The sequence below is a fragment of the Elephantulus edwardii genome, unplaced genomic scaffold (assembly GCF_000299155.1).
Source record: "Elephantulus edwardii isolate Elephantulus edwardi_28Jun2011 unplaced genomic scaffold, EleEdw1.0 scaffold00106, whole genome shotgun sequence".
Lineage (NCBI taxonomy): Eukaryota > Metazoa > Chordata > Mammalia > Macroscelidea > Macroscelididae > Elephantulus > Elephantulus edwardii.
In genome coordinates, this window is record NW_006399856.1 from 11,448,496 (window position 1) to 11,469,079 (window position 20,584).

The 20,584-nt window shown below is 39.6% G+C and overlaps 1 protein-coding gene across 1 annotated transcript in view; it reads right to left on the minus strand.

Moving 5' to 3' along the window:
• Positions 1-20,584, minus strand: part of UNC80 (unc-80 homolog (C. elegans)) — a 295,977-nt gene that overhangs the window by 218,383 nt on the left and 57,010 nt on the right. The window contains exons 8-12 of the mRNA XM_006891958.1: positions 7,970-8,231; positions 6,520-6,654; positions 4,040-4,256; positions 3,186-3,326; positions 1,393-1,661 (exon numbers count right to left, since the gene is read on the minus strand). Of these exons, the coding sequence (XP_006892020.1) occupies positions 1,393-1,661; positions 3,186-3,326; positions 4,040-4,256; positions 6,520-6,654; positions 7,970-8,231 (1,024 nt within the window). The remainder of the gene's footprint in view (positions 1-1,392; positions 1,662-3,185; positions 3,327-4,039; positions 4,257-6,519; positions 6,655-7,969; positions 8,232-20,584) is intronic.

Consider the following 20,584-nt stretch of genomic DNA (forward strand, 5'->3'; position numbering starts at 1 on the left):
ACCCAAACCAAATTCATTGTCATGGCCATGAACTGCAACTGCGAGCAGCTCTGTTAGCGCTAGAGCTCTGGTGGTCTAGTGGGCAAAGAGCTGTGCTGCCAATCCAAAGGCACATAGTTAGAATCCACTGGTTGCTGTTCAAGAAAAAAAGATGGCCTGTTGGAGGGTCAACTATGAGTTAGTTCTGACTTGATGGCACACAACAACAACAACAACAACAACAAGAAGTAATCCTATTTAATATAAGAGAACTTCCTAATAGGGATTCCTAGGCTCTCTGTATTTAGACACAGATTGCCACAACTTCCTACCACAGCACAGCTGGTGAGTTCGAACTGCTCATCTTTCTATTAGCTCTCAAGTACTTAAACAGTGTGCCACTACTTTCCCCTTCCTCATTTGCATATTTTGTTTAAGCTATTTATTTCCTTTAGGCTATTCTAGGCATGTGGGCATAAACAGTAGTCCATTTTCAGCATCCTAACCTAGTCTGTATTGAGATCTTATGTATTTGCTTAATATATATGTCTCCCAATAAAATAAAAGTGTATGCATGTTATTATTTCACTTGTTTTTAAAAATTCCATCATAAAGACAATTAAAAGGTACATAGAAACACTGTGAACTCATGGGAGAGTAATTATCAGCCCACACAGAAACTTGTAAAAGTGTTTTCTTTATAAATAAGAATTTAATTCTCTACCTCCCATTTTCCACTAGTAATGGATAAAGAACAAAGATTACCTTTTATTTGCAATAAATAGAACATGTGCACATGGATAATTGTATCATTATTTACATTTCCACTTTTAAAGCAAATATTTGTGTGTTTAAATTATGTTTCTTTATTTATTCTAACAATTAGAATTATTTGTTGAATATGGTTCCCTAATGTGAAATGAAAAATGATGAAATGTAGTTGTAAAATATAACTGCCTTTCATTTGCTAACAACTATAATCAAGACAGGCACTTTTAAGAATGTAGGCTTAAATCTTTTAATGTAATTTTGTTCTTTTTTATTTTTCTTGCCACACAGGAGTTGATGAGTCCTGTTGCTTGTAAAACAAAAGAAAAATAGCTGAAAACTTTGCCTTCATATTCTAGATAGAAAAGGGGATTAATAGTAAGCGTACACGTATATGTGCACATGTGTGTGTGTGTATTCAAGATTTACTAATTTTTTCAGATTAGCTGGAATTAATTTTAATATTTGGGGAAAAAGGTAACTCTTTGGCAATAATGAATGCATCTATTTAAAAAGGTATATATGAATAACTTGTTTTCATGTCAAGGTTCAGCATTTCTAAGAATTACTCTCTTCATTTTACCCAAAGCTGGCACAAAGAACTCTCATTTTTCAAGTTTTGTTAAGAAAATACAATCTTCTTACAGAAAGATCCAGCATGCCATTCTTGTGGACAAAGTTGTTGGTCCCATCGATATGCTCTGTGTCCTCCAAGCAGCTGTAGTTGATGCAGGAGTCTGTGAGGCTTCGAGGCAGGTTCGCGCAGGCCAGAGGTTCATGTGGCATCTCTGGGATAGGCACCTGGTTGCAGAGCTTCCTCATATGCTCACTGAAAAAGTCTGCGTAGCCTACATTAAAGGACGCCAGTGTGGTATTGAAGGTTGCAACTGTAATGGTGGAGATCTGGGAGCGCACTAGTGAAGGAAATAGAAGGTATTGTTGTGGAATCATGCTAAACAGCTGGATGGAATCTTATCTAAATCATGAACATGGTCAAATCAAACTCTAGCTTATGCCAATAAAGGACTTATTATTTCAAAGTTATTCTCAACACACATGGAACTGTTGGAAGTTTGAGACCACACAGAAATACAAAGCATAGTCCATTGCCACAGACTAGATCCTGACTCCTAGAGATGCTGTTGGACGGAGCAGGACTGCTCTGCAGGGTTTCTGAGGTTTTCTCATCTTCCCCCTGTAAAGTCAAATCCCACATCTATTGAGTAGCAGCCTAACGCTTAACCCACTGTACCACCAAGGCTCCTCCTAAAGCCATCCTTCACTTGGTAAATAATAAAGGTTGAACTCTTAACCTCAAGTTAGAACTGCAAACCTCAAGGTAGCCAGTTCGAATCCACCAATGGCTCTATGGAAGAAAGATGGACAATTTCCTCCAACTTGATTTATGTTGTTGTTAGGTACCATAGAGTTGGAATCTATTCATAACTGACCCTCCATCAGAGTTTCAGATGAAGTAAATTGCACGGGAAGAGACTGTCCACCTTTTTCCTGTGGAGCAGCTGGTGGATTCAAACTGCAAGCCTTTGGATTGGCAGTACAACTCCTTACCACTAAGCCACCAGAGCTCCTTTATAGCCCCTGAAAACCCCCTAGAAGGTCAACTATGAGTTAGCTTCAACTTGACAGCAATGAGTTTGAGTTTTGAGATGGAAAAAAAGAGAATTCCAATCAGCTTTCTTAAGACCAAGGGTAAAATTAAACTCTCACTAAAATTTATTTCATTCAAACTATCATATAAGGTGGGTTCTGCTCACTGTTAGATGGCACACAACACTCATATAGTTAAACCGCTTGAATTGAAGTACAAATTTGGATTTGTTAAAATATATTTAAGCAGTAACAAATAAGATTTTTTTCCCTCCTTCCTTTGGTTAAGAGTGATGAAAAATACGTGACAGCAACTAAGAAATCTTCAAAGACTTGAGATAGAGTCCTGGTAAAAGAAGCATTGCATTTACACTTATAAATTAAGAATACTGCACAAAAAAAACCCCTCATCTTGGATTCTACTAGGAGACATACATATGTTTCACAGAGGTCACATAAGGCACTTAGTCAAAGTAGAAGCTGTCAAAGAAAGAACTGTGGCCTTGGAAGGAAGGCTTTGAGAGGGACACCACGGAAGGAGACAAAGCATTGAATGTCTCCCAAGATCTCCCTTCTATCCATGTAAATCTATGATCTTTGGTGGACAACCATGAATAGCTGGTCCCTGTTCACTCTCTGAGCTGGTTGTACTGTGTTCATATTATGCTGTCAAATAGCTATTGCAACTAAAGCCATCCTAAGGATGATTAACCAAGCAATGGAATAGAAATTTTTAGAAAGTACCAAGAAATAAGATTACAATGAAGCAAGGAATATGGAGTTAAAACCGTAAACGGGAACGGAAACCTTAGCACTCCTGCAGGACCCACCTTCTTTGACGGTGTTTTCCCCGTGGCTGTTGGAGTGGTCGGGCAGGTCACTGACCAGGGTGTGGTGAGAGTGGGAATGCCGGGCACTCAGACTCTCCATCTCGGTGGCTGCATCAGAACTTCCCCTCCGGCTAAACTTCCCTGGAAGGATGAGGGAATTTCGCATCAGAAAGTTACTCTGTGGACGGTTTGTTTCTCCAAAGGCCAGTGGGGGCTGGGAGGGAACATTAGGAACAGCACATGGCCCAGCCAAAGCAGCAAGAATGGGACTTGCCTTGGGAAGAGTTAGGGTCATACGTGATGCTTGATGAAGCTGCCCCAATTCAAGGTCATCCCAATCTAGCTGCATGTCAGAAACCATCTGCTTTGCCAGGACTAGCTGTGGCTCCTTCTTAACGTGCCCTCCAGAAAACAAACCAATGGACCTCAAAACTCTCTCTTTCCTCAGCATCTACCTCGTCTTCTGTTTTCCTCCTGATTACCGCCTTCTTCGCCTCTCCCTCCCGTAACTCCATCTCCCCTTCATAGATATTTTGTTCTTTATATTAAAATTAAACAAAAACTTTCCTCAGATTTATGATGAAGATTAATGTCTACATCTAGGACAACTGACAAATAGGGCCATTACTTATGTAGTTCTGCAGAAGCCTTGTATAAGTAATCTATTTCATCATCTACTTTACTCTGGATGTGAAGACATGAAATTATTTTGGTACTCAGGGGTCTGCATTTGGGCCCCAGTTTTTTTGTCTAAATTATTCAAGAATAACCTAGATTTTTCAGGGAGCACAAGAACCAGATTCCTAAAAAGATCCCTCATGCTCTGTCCTGTTTTGAAGTATTTGCGTAGTCACCTAAAATGGTGGTTTGCCAGCCTCCTTTTTCAATTCCTCGTCTGTCTTCACCAAGTCCAGAGAAACTCCCGAAGGAAAAAGTGCTGCGGGTAGGGGACACATCAAGGTGGTCCTCGTGAAGCAGGAAGGGGACTCCCATCCTTCTCGGCCTCCTCTTCCCTGTGTGGTGGAACGGGATGGACCCTTTCCTTTCTCGGTCTTCTTTGCGGCTCTTGAACTATAGGGATGAGAGATGAAAGGTTAGGAGAAGACTGAAGGCAAAGGACCCGTTTGCTTCCATGGTCTATAATAAAACACAGGAACTGTTCCAGAGAGAGAGGACCCAGAAAGCGACTATCATTTAATAGAGATGAGAGGAATCTCTATTGTGATCAAAGAGTGAAAGAAACCAAGGATAAGGTGAATGCTCCACGGATCTTTCTTGAGTTAGTACAGTGGTTCTCAAGTGTGATCTCTAGACCAGAGCTTCAGCATCATCCGGGAACATGTTAGAGATGCAAATTTATGCCTTTTACAGGAGACAGACTGGATCAGAAATTCAGAGGCCCAGCAGTCTTTATTTTAATGAGTCTTTCAAGTGCTTCTCAAACGTTCAAGTTTGAGAAGCACTGGGTTAGGTAATGGAATGCATGAATCACATGGAGAACTAGCCAGCCTTCTTCTGTTCTATTGTTCAAGATTTGTTAAAGGCAATCACCTTTGAACATGTGCCATTGCTCACAAAGAGAGCCAAGGAAGATACAGGGCATGAACTGGAAGAGACTCACAATTCCCACCAGTCTAAGCATGTCCGAGAACCAGTCCATTCACAGTTCAGTCTAGTGATTCTCGGTCCTAACTTCGGATGGTAATTGCCTCAGAAGCTTTTAAAAGCTATCAGTGCCTCTCCTTAACTTACAAAGATTCTGAATCAATTGATCTGCAACTAGGCCTGGGATCTTGTATTTATAGTAGCTACCCATACATTTTCATGTACAATCATTATATAAAAAAATATCTTTTTTTCCCCTCTCAAATGATCAAAGCTTATACAAAAACATAGCCATGGCTTATTATTTTTTCATGATTACAGGGTTTAATTAAGGAAGTAACAGGTTCTAATTCAGGTCATAAATGTTAAGGATACAATTCTTTAATCTGGAACAGTTGTTTCCCAGGAGTGCGTGCAGGCAGCCCACTCTCTGACCCTGGGCAAATTCTATCACATTCTTGTAGTTCTAGCAATGAAGACAAATATAACAAGCCAAGAGCTGAACTCATTGCTGCTTAGTTAGAGCCAACTTAGAGTTGACCCTCCACTGAGTATCAGAGGCTGTAAGTGCAATGGGAAAATTGGCCCACCTTTCTCTTGTGGAGCCACAGGTGGATTTGATCTGCTGCAGAGGCACAGACTTTGCACTAGCAATATAGCTCTCTATGGGCTAGGCCACCGAGAAGTTAGTAAAATAGTCTGTTATCTTCACTGTCAGAATGAAACGAATAATTTTGAAAAAGAGAGAATTAAGCTACCCATATTACTATTTTATACATATGGTCATTCTCCTCCTGAGTTATCTAAAGTCTCGGAAACATGCTGGAGGGTCAATTATGAGTTAGTTCTGAACAACTCAACAACAATAAGACTTGCAAAAGGAGAGATATAGAACAGTGAACTCCAAAGAATATGGGTTTTGTAGCCAGAAGACTTAGATTTGAGTTTGGACTCAATCTTTGGCAAATTACACAAAGGTTCTAAGGTTCTGTTTCTTACCTAAAAAACATGCGGGCATAGATTTCTCTTGGATTAAATAAGATCCTATGTATCTGATGGCTCCGGTGGTGGAGTCTACAGGAACTCGAGCTGCTAAGTGAAAGGCAGCAGCTCTTAGCTGTCTGACTCCCCCAGTGGGTCTGAGTAGAAATGATGGACAATCTCATCTCGTGTGATCTACAGCCTCCGAAAATCTGCCAGAAGAGTCAGTTATGAGTTGGTTCTGACTCAGTGGTAATGAGTTATGAATATGAAATCCTTGATCAAATGGTCTGAGCCAAAAAAATGAGAATTACTATCACATCTGCTATACTACCACCACGACACTATTGCAGTCACTTTAGACATGCCAAGGGAACTCTGGTGGCGACGACCAAAGGGCATTTTGTTGTAACTAAGAGTCTATCTTCAGCAGGCTGAATCCACCAGTGGCTCTGAGGGAGAAAGACGGGCAGTCATCTCCTTAATGTCTGACTCAGAAACCCCATAGGAAGATTGTTATGATTCAGAATCAACGTGATGGCAGTGAGTTGGAACTTTGACATATGTCATTAGGATTGAATACCTCCACACACAGTGTAGCATAGGAAGCACATTCACACACACACACAGAAGGACCTGCAGAGTCATGCCCACTCCACCCCACACTGAAGTGTGATCAGAAGCACTTGATGGCCCACTGACATTTTTAATTACAAAAGTATCAAAAAGCGTAAATAGCTCCACTTACTTTCTTAAAAATGTTCATGCCCAAGTCTGAAGAAAGATCTGGAACTGCAGCCCTACGTAGGTTGGTCAATGAAACCTTAGAGAAGGCCTCTGGGCTGAGTGATTTCTCCTCTTCATTGCACTTCATGGTGAGATCCTTAATACACAACAAGGCAGACTCAATGACCAAAGGTTTAGGGCTTTACAGCCAAATGCTTTTCTTAATGGATACATCACATTTTTTACTAACAACATGCCTACAGAGCTCATATTTATGAATTATTTAACTGACATAACTGGTATTTCAGAATCCAAATCCTGCTACTGAGGGGATACAGTATTTCCTATCAACTGCACCTTCTGGTGAGAATCCTAATGAAATTCTAGAGATCCTGAAATGCTAAGAAAATTTCATTAACATGCAGATACTTCTCCCTTTAATGATTCATCAAAGCAAATATTCATTTTAGACAGAATTATCCACTGGGAGGGGTAGTGTATTTCTTTTTCACCATAATACTGCTCACGTTTATTTACAGAACATGAAAAAGTTTTTTAGATATAGCCAGCTCACATTTAAGTAAATCCAAATAACTATATATCATATTTTTTTCCAAGTATTGAGCACAGAATGTTGATAAAAAAGGAGAGGAAGCGTGCAAGCTGATATTAAGGACATTTATTTCCTAAAAAGTTACGTTGTGGGGATGTAATTGAATATAGTAAGACTATATTTTAAAAAGCAATATTCCATTGCATCTTGACCTTTTGGCTAAGATCAAGTGTAAAAAGCAATATTCCTAATGATAACATTTTGTTGTTATTGTCATATTGTCATATTCTGTTGGGTTAGAGCAGACTCAGCTGAGCCTCCAATGGGGTTTCAGAGGCAATAAGTCACAGAGAAAGAGACTACTCATCTTTCTCCCATGGAGCAGCTGGTGGATTTGAACTGTGTGCCTTTGGGATGGAAAAGCAACTTTTCCCCCAGTAGGCCTCCTGAGAGGTCCTGAGAAATTTCACATTATTCAAAATAGGTGAATTGATGTGTAATAAAATGCCAGTATCAGGTATTCTGTGGTACACTGGTCATCAACAAATTAAATGTGAGTTCTATTAATATGCATTTAGATTAGAGAGAAAACCCAATTTTTCCACTATTATAGATAAACAGAGGTTTAGATAGATTTAGGTATCCAAGAGGAATGCGGGTAGCACATCTTTAAATAGTAAGGTAAATACTGAAGATAATGAAAAAAAGTAGTGAAAAATGGAAAGATAATGGCACCAAATAAGCTCATCCACTAAATTATTAATACCAGAACAAGTAGACCTGGATGCATATAATATTAATTTTATTATTATTATTCATAAAAATAATAATAAAATCTGCTGTGGTTAAATGGTACCCCAAAACAACCACCATGGTCAATGTTATTGGTTCAAATGACAATGGAGCAAACATAGCTTACTTGAGTTTTGTGGGTGTTGACGAGCGAAGGAGCTGCAGCCACCATTGAGCTACTTCTGGGCCTGGGAAGGAGAGGGATATCTGGCTCGGGAGGCTTCTCTGGCTTCTCTTCCAACATGTGTCTCAGTCTCTGGAGATAATACATGAGGGACCACTGGGTTCCCTCCTCAGACCAATGGGGCTGCAGCAGGCAGCGAAGAACAGCAACATCGAAGTAGGTGGCATAGCGGGATCTCTGGCACGGAGGTATCACGAGGGAGGCCCTGTTTCCATGGGCAGACAGAAATTATCCCACACATCTTCAAGTGTACAAGGATCAGCACAGCACTGTTCATAACTCAACTTTTCCCATTCATTTATTTATTCTTTCACTTATTCTTTGCCTCATTTACACGAGTATCTTATAATTGGTCTCCACCATTCCATGTCTGCTACTTGCAAGGATAGGTCACTGCCTGAAAGTAGAGACTTATGACAGATTTGAATCATGAAACCTGAGGATAGGGCAGCATTTCCCTTGGAGGAAGTAATGCCCACAAAAGTACAGAGTTTTACAAAGTCATCAGTTCAGGGGTGGGCTGGTCGTATAGAATTGATACAGTTGATGAGCGGCCAACATCTAAGAGGAGGCCAATGACATGAATCAGAGCTATACAAATAGATGAGATTAGAATAATAATCTTTTTTATGCTATCAGGTTTGAGGTTTTTACTGCTAAAAATAGGACTAATATATATCTTGCCTATTTATTTGAATTGTTTTAGTTGCAAGAGTGATAATATTATATAAGAATTCTGAAACAAAAGAAAAATTCAATTCCCTATCATAAAGTCAATTTTGACAAATGGCACACTCTATTAGAAAAACCATAAAGTTATATATTCATGTAAGATAATCAAGGTGTTTTTTTTAAAGTCATGGTTCTGAAATTTTATTATTCAATTTAAACATCTTTGATTTGTTACTTACTATTCATTTTTATTCTGCTACAAAATTGTTTTAAACAAATACTCAGCATCATTAAAATAGTTTATATATGCATGCCTCTGGAAACTCTATGAACCTGGAGAAAAGACAATGGTTAGAGAAAGGCTTTGGGCCTTTTGTTCATAGGGTTGCTATGAGTTGTCCTCAACTTGACAGCAATGAAAAAGAACAACAATATAATTAATGGCCATTATTCAATACTCTTCATCAGCATCTCAATTCAAAGGCATCAGTTCTTCAATCTTCCTAGTTTCTTGTCTAATTTTCAGGCACATAGGAAGCAATTGGAAATGTTATGTCTTGGATCAGAAACACCTTCACTATGAAGCTGATATCTTTGCTATTTAGTACTGTAAAAAGATCTTTGACAGTAGGTTCCCTCTGGGCAGCTCATCTTTTGATTTCTTGACTTCTGCTATCATGAGTCCTGATGGCAGATCCAGATAAAATGAAATCCTTGGAACTTGAATTTTCTCTCCATCGATCATTAGTTTGTTATTGTTCCAGTGGGGAGGATTTTTATATTCTTGATGTTGAGATGTAATCCACATAGAAGGCTGTGGACCCTCTACAGGGTCAGCTCTGAGCCAGTTTCACTCAATAGCCGTGGGTTTGAGTTTCAAGTTTGAAGATATCTATGACCCATTATACTAACATATTTATACTATACTGATATTTTATATATACTCAGTATAAAATATGAACTTCCAAAAGAACAAATTGGTCTTGGATGAAGTGTATCTTTGCCTTTAGAGGCAAATATGGTGAAACTTTGTCTCATATACGTTAAGCATATTGTCAGACGGGGCCAGTCCTTGGAAAGAGATATCATGCTGGGAAAGACAGAGGGGTCAGTGAGAGAGAGGAAGACTCTCAACGGGATGGACTGACACAGTGACTGCGAGAAAGGGCTTGGGTATAATGGAGATCAGGAGTAGGACACACGCTAGGGCAAGGTTCTTATCTACTGTTCATAGAGTTGCTATGAGTCCTACTTAACTGCACCTGCTAACCGCAACACTATCACTGTGTTTTGGAGACTGTAAATCACGTGTAAAGAAATCATTCACCTTTCTCCCGGGAGGTGAATGGTAACTTCCCGAGAGCTGCAGCCTCTGAGTAACCTGTGCAACTCCCTGGGGACTCTACCACCAGCTCTCCCTATAAATATCTTAGGAGGCATGAAAGTCAGCAAGTGTAACTTCCTCACCTTCAGGGACATATGGTTCAGTGAGGAACATATGTTTCAGTGAGGATAACAAGCAGTAAATAACAAAATACAAATTTAGAAATTCTGGGACTCTGTAGCTTAAACCTAAAATCTAAACTTAACTGCCAAGCATAATTTTTCCTGATGATGTAAAAGGCAAACTTCTGTACCCCATTATCAACTCACAAACAGTCCTGCCTATGCACAAAGAACTTCAGTAGAAAAATTCAGCAGCTGAGAATAAGGCCAGAAGTCATTATATGCTTCCCCGATCCATTTCTTTTTAAAGGCCAGAATTTATTAATAGAGCAAACAATTAAAATACTAGGACATGGCTAGTATTAAAATGTTAATCAGGACTGAATAAAAACATATCAGAAAGCATTAAAATAAAGGTTACAATTGTTATTAAAACGTGTGTACAAATTATATCTTTGACACAAGTTCTGAGTAATATATATTCCTAACAACAGGTGCAGCAAAAAGTTCAAAATATAAATGCAGACAATGCTTTGTGCCCTGTGAATTGTTTTCATAGTCCTTCGACTCCTCCATTAAATCACGTATCATATTTTGGTATTTGGCTTTGTCCTTTGAGAGGTAAGCTATCAACCCAAAGGTGGTGGTGCCTCTTGGCAGTTAGAATTCACCAGAGGTTCTGAGGAAGAAAGATAGAATGTCCCCACCCGTGTGAGTTACAGCCTCTTAAACCTACTGATGGGTCAGTTAGTAGTCAAGTCAGCAAGGTGTGAGTGAGTGAGCAGTTCTCATGAAAAGCATCTTCTGTTGTTTTGAAGGGCAGCTGTAAGACGCAGTGGTTTTGAAGCTCAATGCTATGCATTGTCTAAAGTTCTTGAATAATTTCATTGACATGAATGAAATGAGTTGTTTTTTTAATAAACTTTTTATTTTATATTGGTTTACTTACAAAGTTCATATACATTGCTTTACTTACAAGGTTCATGTACATTGTGTTGCACAGAAAACTAATTTTAAGTTAAAATTCAATCACATAAGGTACTAGTTATAGTGCTAATTATTCAACTGAGTTCACAGTCATATGAAATGACTCTCAGCCAAGTTCTCATATATTCTGTACCAAGATTTATCCTTTTGCCAGTGAGCTGGAAATTATAAACACCAATTGCGAGATGAGCCAACAACAGTCCCCCAAATGCCAATTACAACTATTTAATACTAGTCTTACTGCCTTTTCTCACTTCTCCCTACTCCCTTGCTCAAAGTCTGTGAATATATTTTAGGATCACAAGAAATAGAATCCAGACTCCCTTTAGTGGTCAGTAAGATCTGCTTAGTCTTGCATGCCTGCCTCTCTTACCTCACTCTCTATCATGCTTGCCCTCGTGTGCCCCTCTCCATAGGCATAGAGACTCGCAGCTCTACATTTATCAGGATTTCCCACCCCCACCCCCCCAATTCTGTGAAATTGGATTGGAGACTTTGATTTTTCTTTTTTTTCTTTGCAAGCTGGCATAATGTAAAGCTTTGCCAGTAGAAGGAGCAGGAGACATTTTTCAGGAGAAAATAATTTTGCTTCCTGGTTGCAGGGTGCTTGGCTGGCAAGTCACTGCAGTGTATGTGGCTTCACTGGGTCCAGCAGTCTATGCTGTACCACTAGTGCCTGGGCCTTCCACTGGTGCAGCCTCTGCAGTGCCCGGTTCCTATAATACAGAAGCACCTTTAATATCTGGCCTCTGCTCGGGGGGAGCCTCTCTGTCACCTCGCTATGGTGGCACTCATGACTTCCCTGTGTCCAGTTTCCCCAGCTAGGATGGTTTCTTCAGGACCTAGAAGCTACAGTGGCTTAGGGGCCAGCAGGTACTATGGACAGCAGCTCCCTCTGTTGCACTCTTCTTTTTTTTTCTTCTACTAGTTTATTTACAAAATTTGAATACAACTTTGAACAAATTCTTTCCATTTCCCTCACCCCCCCATCAAATTGTACAACCCAATGATTAATCACCCCTTTCCCCTGCACATCCACATCCCTCTGCTTCCAGCCTCTCCCACCACTCCTGGATTCTTATACTCATTCTACAATAACAGTGTTATACAATATTTATCCTTGTGGGACTGAGTTAGCTCACTCAGCATAATGCTGTCCAGTCCCTCCCAAGTTAGGTAATACTTTAATGCCTAAGAGTTGCACGCTTCTTTGGGCACTTTGTAACAGAACAGTTCTGGTGTCTTCACGTGAGCAGCTTTTCTCAAGGAGAGATTTCTGACAAGTTTCAGGGGGCAAATTTCCAGCCACTGTCACTGATGCAGCACCACAATGCCTTTCTCTGCCATGTGATGAACTATGTCCCTGACCTCACAAACAGGGTCTGGGTCTCAAGTCCTGCAGAGTGGTGGGGATAGAAACCATTTTTGTTGGTGATGTGTCTGAGCCCTATTTGCTGTTCCAAATTCTGACTCTCCAGTGGGTTTTAAGACACAGTTAATCGCATGGGAGGAGATTGCCCATCCTTCTCCTGTAGAGCAGCTGGTGGCCTCAAACTGTGTGCCTTTGGGAATGCAGTGCAGCTTCTTGCCACTAGGCCACCTGGGCTCCCTAATTCTTTAGAGTTCTCTATATTTCTTATAATTCCCCAAATGAAAAAAACTCACTGTCATGGAGTCCGCTTTGACGCCAAAGGACCTTTTCAGAGGTGGTAACACTCAATGGGAAGACACTGGCCTTCTTTCTCCAGTAGAGTGGCTTGTGGACCCAAAGTGTGAATTTTTGGTGAGGAGTGAGACATGTCATGGAACTCCTCATGCAAAACGTATAGGCTTTCGTGGTGCAGGTGGTTAAAGTGCTCAGCTGTTAAACGAGATGTTGCTGGTTCAATTCTACCCTGTGACCCCAGGGGAGAAAAGACTAATAATTGGCTTCTGTAAAGATTACTATTTAGCACCACAAGATAAAAGTAAATAACCTAATTGAAAAGTGGGCACAGGATATGAACAGACACTTCACCAAAGAAGACATTCAGATGGCCAACAAAAACATGAAGAAATGTTTAAAATTCCTAGCTCTGAGAGATGCAAATCAAACAACTATGAGATATCATCTCACCCCAGTCAGAATAGCAAAATTTAACAGAAGAGCAAACAACAAATGCTGGCAAGGTTGCAGAGAAACTGGAACCCTTATTCATTGTTGGTGGGAGTATAAAATGGTGTAACCACTATGGAAGGCAGTATGGCGCTTTCTCAGAAAGTTGCAAATAGAAATACCATTTGACCCAGAAATTCCACTATTGGGAATTTACCCTAAAGAAACCAGAACTGCCACCCAAGCAGATATATGCACACTCATGTTAATTGTGGTTTTGTTCACAATAGCAAAGAGTTGGAAACAACCCAAGTGCCCATCAACAAACAAATGGATAGAGGAGCTCTGGTGTATTCACACAATGGAATACTATTCTGCATTGAAAAACAAGGAACTCACGAAAAATTATACAAAATGGGTGACCCTGGAGGACATTATGCTGAGTGTAATATCTCAGTCATAAAAGGACAAATATTGCATAGGGCCATTGTCGTAAAACAGGATTGACATTGAGGTTGAGGGAAGACCGATAAAGAGGGGATAAATAATGTTTACTGCATTGAAACAGATGAGGGAAAGAACTACTTAAAAAGGATATATGATAAAGTATTATTGTCATGATGAGTCCAGAACAAAGGCTGCATAATGGAGTGGACTTGTTTTTCTTTTACTTTTCAAAGAGAAGAGCAAATTGGGGGAGAAAGAGTGGACAGGGAGAAAAGTGCAACAATGAATGAATGGAAACTCTAAGTCTCTGTAAACTTTCATTAAAATTAATTTTAATTTTTTAAAAAGATTACCATTTAGGAGGCCCCAGGGAGCAGTTCTATTCTATCACATTGGCTGCTCTGAGTGTGATTCAAATCAAAAGGACCTAACAAAATATCAAACGTCCTCCATTCAAATTACTAATTGGTTTATTTCTCCTAATTGGACTTCCTCTTTTGTGCTCAACTTGAGGCTTTATATGAAACTTCTTCCCTCAGACGTTAGCCTGGTTGGTTTCAGGCTTTATCTGAATGCTGATCCAATGTCATCCTCAGAGAGAGTTTCCCCATCCATTTTCTAGAATGGTCACCCTTCCTCCACTATGCATCTCATCATCGTATTCTAATTTTTCTCAGAGCAAATAGTATTATTTTAAAATACGGATTCCGTATTGCCTATCTCTATACGCTGCACCTGATCCAGGCTATGGTCTTCGCAATTACTTGCTATGCATAAGAGAGCTGGACAATGACTAAGGATAACAGAAGCATCAATGCCTTTGAATTTGTGTGGATGATAAGAGTCTTGAACATACAATAGACTGCCAAGAAAACAAACAGGTCTGTTTTGGAGCAGGTGAAACCAAGTTCCTCCTTAGAAGAAAAGATTTTGAAGCTCTGTCTCACAAACTTTGGGTATGTGACCAGGAAGGACTGATCCTTGGAGAAAAACATCATGCTTAGAAAGGTGGAAGGACAGCGCAGAAGATGATGACCTCAGATGACATGGATTGATATGGTCACTGGATGCTTAGGACAGGAGAGGCTTCAGAGCTGCTATACATAGGGTTGCTGTAAGTCTCAGACAACTCGACAACACATGACAACAAAAGTGATTTAAATAAATTATTAAGTGCCAGAAATAGATAAAAGATTAAAAAGTGAAGCCCTTTTATACATATCAGCAATAAACATTCTGAAAACATAAAGAGAAAAGAAAACCTCCTCAATGTAACAAATTAATCAAATGCCATGGGGAATATGACATGATGAGGTAAAAACTTGACAGTATACTACAAGAATATATTCAGGCTCAACCCATTGCCCTTCAATACATTCTGACTCATGTTGACACTATAGGACAGAATAGAAGTACCCCATTGGGCTACTAAGGCTTGAAAGCTTTCTCCTGTGGAGATATCTGTGTGAGTCTGCATTGCTTACCTATGGTTAATCTACTGTTGTTAGCCAATGGTGGTAACAGCAGACAAGTACTTAATGCATTATGTTAGCCAGGGTCTTTAAATTTAAATGGTATATTAAAATAACTAGATCCAATACTTTGAGGATCATAGTTAATTATGGATAACATTGAAAAGAATGGGAATTTCAGAACACTTAAATATGCTCACAGGACACCTCTGCACAGTTATTTGAACAGAAGAAAAGGAACACTGCATGATTTAAAATCAGGAAAGATTTGTGTCAGAGTTGTATCCGTTCTCGCTTTCTGTTCAATCTGTACCCTGAGCAAAAAATTCAAGAAGCTGAACTGTAAGAAGAATATGGTGTGAGGATTGAAGGAAGACTAATTAACAAACCTGTGTTATGCAGATAACACAATCTTGCTTGAAGACAGTGAAGATTTAAAGTACTTAAATAAAATCAGGACTACAGCCTTCAATATGGATTACGCTTTCTCAGCATCAAGAAAATAAACTGGTTCAACAGCAAATATTGTGATAGATGCAGAAAAGACTGAAGTTGGCCATGACGTTATTTTACTTGGATCCACAACCAGCACCGATATTAGCAGCCATCAAGACCCAACACACATTCACTGGGCAAATCTGCTATCCTCTTGAAAGTACTAAAGAACAAGAATGCAAGTTTAAAGATTAATCTAAGTATTTCCAATTGTTTTACATGCATCTGAAAGTTGGACACAGAGTAAGGCTGAAGAATTGATGCCTTTAAATTGTAGCTTGGGTGAAGGGTACTGACTATTCCATACACTGCCAAAATAACTAATTAGTCTTGGAAGAAGTGCAACCTTGGAGGCAAGGATTAGGAATATTTTCAGGGAAAACTAATCTCTGGGAAAAGACATGATGCTTGGAAAAGTAGAGGGTCACTGAACGAGAGGAAGACTGTCAAGGTGAGGGTTTAACACAGTGACTGAAACAGCGGGTTTGCACATCATAGAAACTGTGTGCATGGTGCAGGTTTGTGTAAGGTTTGGATTAGTTATTCACAGGGCTGTTATGAGTAGTTGACTAGATAGCACCTAACAACAATAACAACAGACTTAACCAGTTGAATTAAACATTTATCTAAAAATATCACAGGTAAAAGAGGTCCATTTGGACTCAGTATTAGCATTAAGCAAGGAGAATATCTCTCACAACAGTTTTAATCATAGCATGGTTTGAGAATATTGTAAAGCAGTAGGAAAAACAGATATTAAAATAAAAGCATTTTGGGAAAATATTAGCAAAAATAAGGAAGATTGACAAAATAAAAAAAAATAGGTCATTTGGCAAAACTATTACATTTAATTAAAAATATAGTAGGAATAAAACACAGAAGATGTAACCAGAATATTACAGGAAAGCAAACTTAACTAGATAAAATAGTGGTTTGAGAACAAGGAAGAATACTACAAACAATGTGATTCATAGTTTGATAACTAGATATGGTATCATATGCAAATATATTTTAATATATTTTTGTTACTTTTATGTGCCAATGAGTCAGTTCTGACTCTTAAGGACCCCATGTGCAAGAGAAAAAAACACTGCCATCCTTGCTTTTAAGGCAGATTTTTGTTCTTCTTACAATCCTTTTTTGTCAATACCATAATACAAAGGCCTTCTTTATTAATTATCCACCTTTGATATGCATATGAGCCAATTGAAAAGACCATGTTTTGGGTCAGATACACAGCAACAGATTGCTCAGGAAGGAAGGTAAACTTATACTTAGGGTTTCCATCTTGCTTTTTTCTTCCTCCTCTGTCCTTGTAATGACCTTTTGCATTCTTCATTGATGATATTCTTGATATCCTCCCACAGCTCATCTGGTCTTCGCTCATTAGTACTCAAAGCCTCAATTCTGTTTCTGAGATGGTTTTGAAATTCAAGCAAGTTAGACTCAAAGTCAGGTTTTTGTTCCTGTGGATTTGATTTAACCTTCTTCAGCTTCAGCTTGAACCTGCATATGAGTAGTTGGTGGTCTGTTCCACAGTTAGCACCTGGCCTAGTTTTCACAGCTGATACTGAGTTTCTCCAGCCATTCTTTCCACAGATGTAATCGATCTAATTCCTATGCATACCATCAGGTGAAATCCACGTGTATAGTCTGCGTTTATGTTTCATTTAATCTTGAAGGATGACACAGCTCAGTGGATTGTTGTCTGGAAACAGTTGCTTTTTTCCCTACTTTTCTGTAACACCTCACATTTGTGGCTGCCTCTATGCAATAATAGCTTGTTGTTGGTGGTGTTTTTGTTATTGTTATGAAACACTGAGCCAAAACTGATTCATAGTAGAACCTCTAGCAGTTTTGCCAACATAATAAATTGCACAGGAAGAATGATTGCCCATCATTCTCAAGTAATGCAATTCCTATACAATGCAGGTGACTCAATGGCACATAACAACAAAACCATACTGTGTTGGTTGTTTTTTATTTAAGTCACTTATTTAGAGTCAACAAGACCTGTGGGGGGACCTCTGCATTTAAAGTCGGTTATTATTATATTTTGGAGGAACATTTTTGTAAGTAGTACAGCACTCTGCTGTACTGAGGTAGCCTGGGGTTGCTGTGATGCTGAACCTTGTGCCATTGGGGTGTCAAGTGCCGTAACAATTACCCATGGTGGACACTGGTGGAGGCTTAGAAGCAGGAGTGGCATCAACTTCTTAGACAATATGCCTCTGGAAACTCTGTGAACTTTGATAAATGACAATAGTTATAGAAAGGGTTCAGTTCTTTTGTTCATAGGGTTGCTATGAGTCATGCTTGACTTGACAGCAATCAACAAGAAGCAACCAAAGCTCTATTAATGAGTTATGGTTGTTGTGTACCACTGGGCCAGAACCAACCCATAGTTGACCCTGCAGTGGGTTTGCTAATGCAGTAAATTGCACCAGAGGAGACTGCCCATCATTCTCACATGGAACAGCTGGCATATTTGAACCACATACTTATGAGTTATCAGTTCACATAAAGTATTGAGGCAGCACCTGAATATTAAAATGTAGTAACGAGAGGTGCTGCCAACCCAGAGGCACATAGTTTAAAATTACCAACTGCTCCACAAGAGAAAGATGGGCAATCTCCTTCCCTATGATTCAGAGCCACCGGAAACCTCTAGAGTAGACTTCGGGGTATGTAACAATACGCACTGGAGAGCTATATAGTTAACTGTTATAGCAGCTGGTGCAACCCTGAATATTAACTCAGATTCTAGATGCCTTAGAAAACATCACCAAAGTTCAAACACAAAGAAGGAGACTTCAAAAGAGAAGCCTAAACAAAATGCAAACACTAAGGTATTTTACATTTGGTGAAGTAGAGTAACATACTACAGTATTTCCATCCGACTATTCAAATTCTTCACGATTCAGAAGTAAATTTAAAGATAGGCACAGAGCTCTCCCAGCCACTAACCAGATGTTTTGTTTTTTTTTTTAATTTTTAAATTTTTCATTATTTTATCTTTTCTAATAAAATTAAAAGACTGGATCTGAGAACTGCATGAATTCCCAAGTTCCCATAGGAAGTAGGAAGCTGGGTTTCAAATTTGGCTCCCATGCTGTGCAAATTATATCTGTTATTTGCCTCCATCCTGTTTGCCCACCCCATTTACTCTCCTTACTTCTCACTCTATCCATCTGGGAAGACTGTTCTGTGTAGACTCCTTCAGCAGCTCTCTTGTCCCCTGGTCCCTTAGCTGAATTCAGCAAACTGAATTTTCCAGGGAAGACTGAAAGGGAGTGATTTTTATTCTCCTTGCCTTCTCCTGGCTGGTGGCTTATCTTGGGCTGTGTTCCCGCCTTATTCACAGTCTCAGCTCTCAAGAGGCATTCCCTTCACCCATTACAGCTCCTCCCCCTGGCCCCTTCTCAGTCCTGTGCGGAGAGGCTTCCCACTGGTCCTAGCCCACATTCTGACAAGCCCTTCTGATTTCCCTACACACTGCCCAAACTCTTGTCAGTGCTCCTATTTTAATCTCAAGTCAAGCTACCCACTGCGAGAAAAATTAGCACTTCCAGTAGACTTCTAAGAGGATTTAACCATCTTCCCATTCCCCATCGCTCCCCATTTTTCTCTCTTAAAGAGGTAAGACCTAATCTCCTTTCAGTGTGTCATTTATACCAAGGATAACAGGATATTTTTCACTGCTGTAATCTTGGATATATAAAGAAAAGATAAAGATATGAGGTTGGCTGGCTACCAGCTGGGTAATTCTAGGTCCTCACGCATTTGTGACAATCATTTGATTTATTATAAGACCCTGTGAAAACTACTGTTTTCTTGTGTTGGCTGCTGTGATTGAGGTGAATATTAGCGGTTCAATGGAATTCTTTTCTCCCATTGGATTAGCTGTAAGTGATCCTTCGACATCTCAGAGTTCTCAAACGTGTCCTATAAATTTCCCAGTAAATGACATTAAAGAGTCTTATAAGTTATTTCAAGCCATTAGGGCAATGTTCCATACAGCAAGAAGCCAATAAAGAATTTCTGAGAATCCCAAGGATGTGACAGGAGACAAGTAGTTAAAATTGGAGGCTCCAATGTCTCATCTCAGACTTCACCACCATTTCTGAGGATGGAGCCCAACAATCTTTAAATATTCCTCAGATAATTCTTACACACTTCTAAGCAGATCAGAAGATCACTTCTGTAGTGGTCATTATTGGTAAGTGCTGTGCAGTTAGCTCCAATCTACAGCAACCTCTTGTACAACAGAATGAATTCTCCCCTGGTCCTGCACCATCCTCCTGGTCTCTGCTGTGCTGACGTTCACTCCTCCCATTACCCTGTCAGGCCACAGTCTTAAAGGTCTTCCTCCTGTTTATAGACTCTCCACTTTTTCTTTATTAATTTTTAATTAACTTTAGTGAAAGTTAACAGAGACTTAGGGTTTCCATTCATTCACTGTTGCACTTTTATCCCCGCCAACCTCCTCTCTCCCAATTCACTCTTCTCCTTGAAAGGTAAAACTCTTTTCATTTTTATACAATTCCTCCCCTCAAGTCCATTCTACTGTGCAGCTTCATTCACCTGTCATGACAACAATACCCAATCATATATCCCTCCCAAACAGTTCTCTCCCTCATCTGTTTCAATGCATCGTTCCTCCCCTCCTTCTCTGTCCTTCCTCAACCCCAATGTCAGTCCCATTTTACAACAGTGGCCCTATGCAATATTTGACTGAGATATTTTCCTCAGCATAATGTCCTCCAGGGTCACCCATTTTGCATAATATTTCATGTTGTTGTTGTTGTTGTTGTTATGTGCCGTCGAGTTGTTTGTGACTCATAGCGACCCTATGTACAACAGCCCTAAACCGTGTTCTATCCGGTGCCAATCTCATTGCCTCTGACACACCCATCCCAATTACCCCAGGCACTGAATCAATCC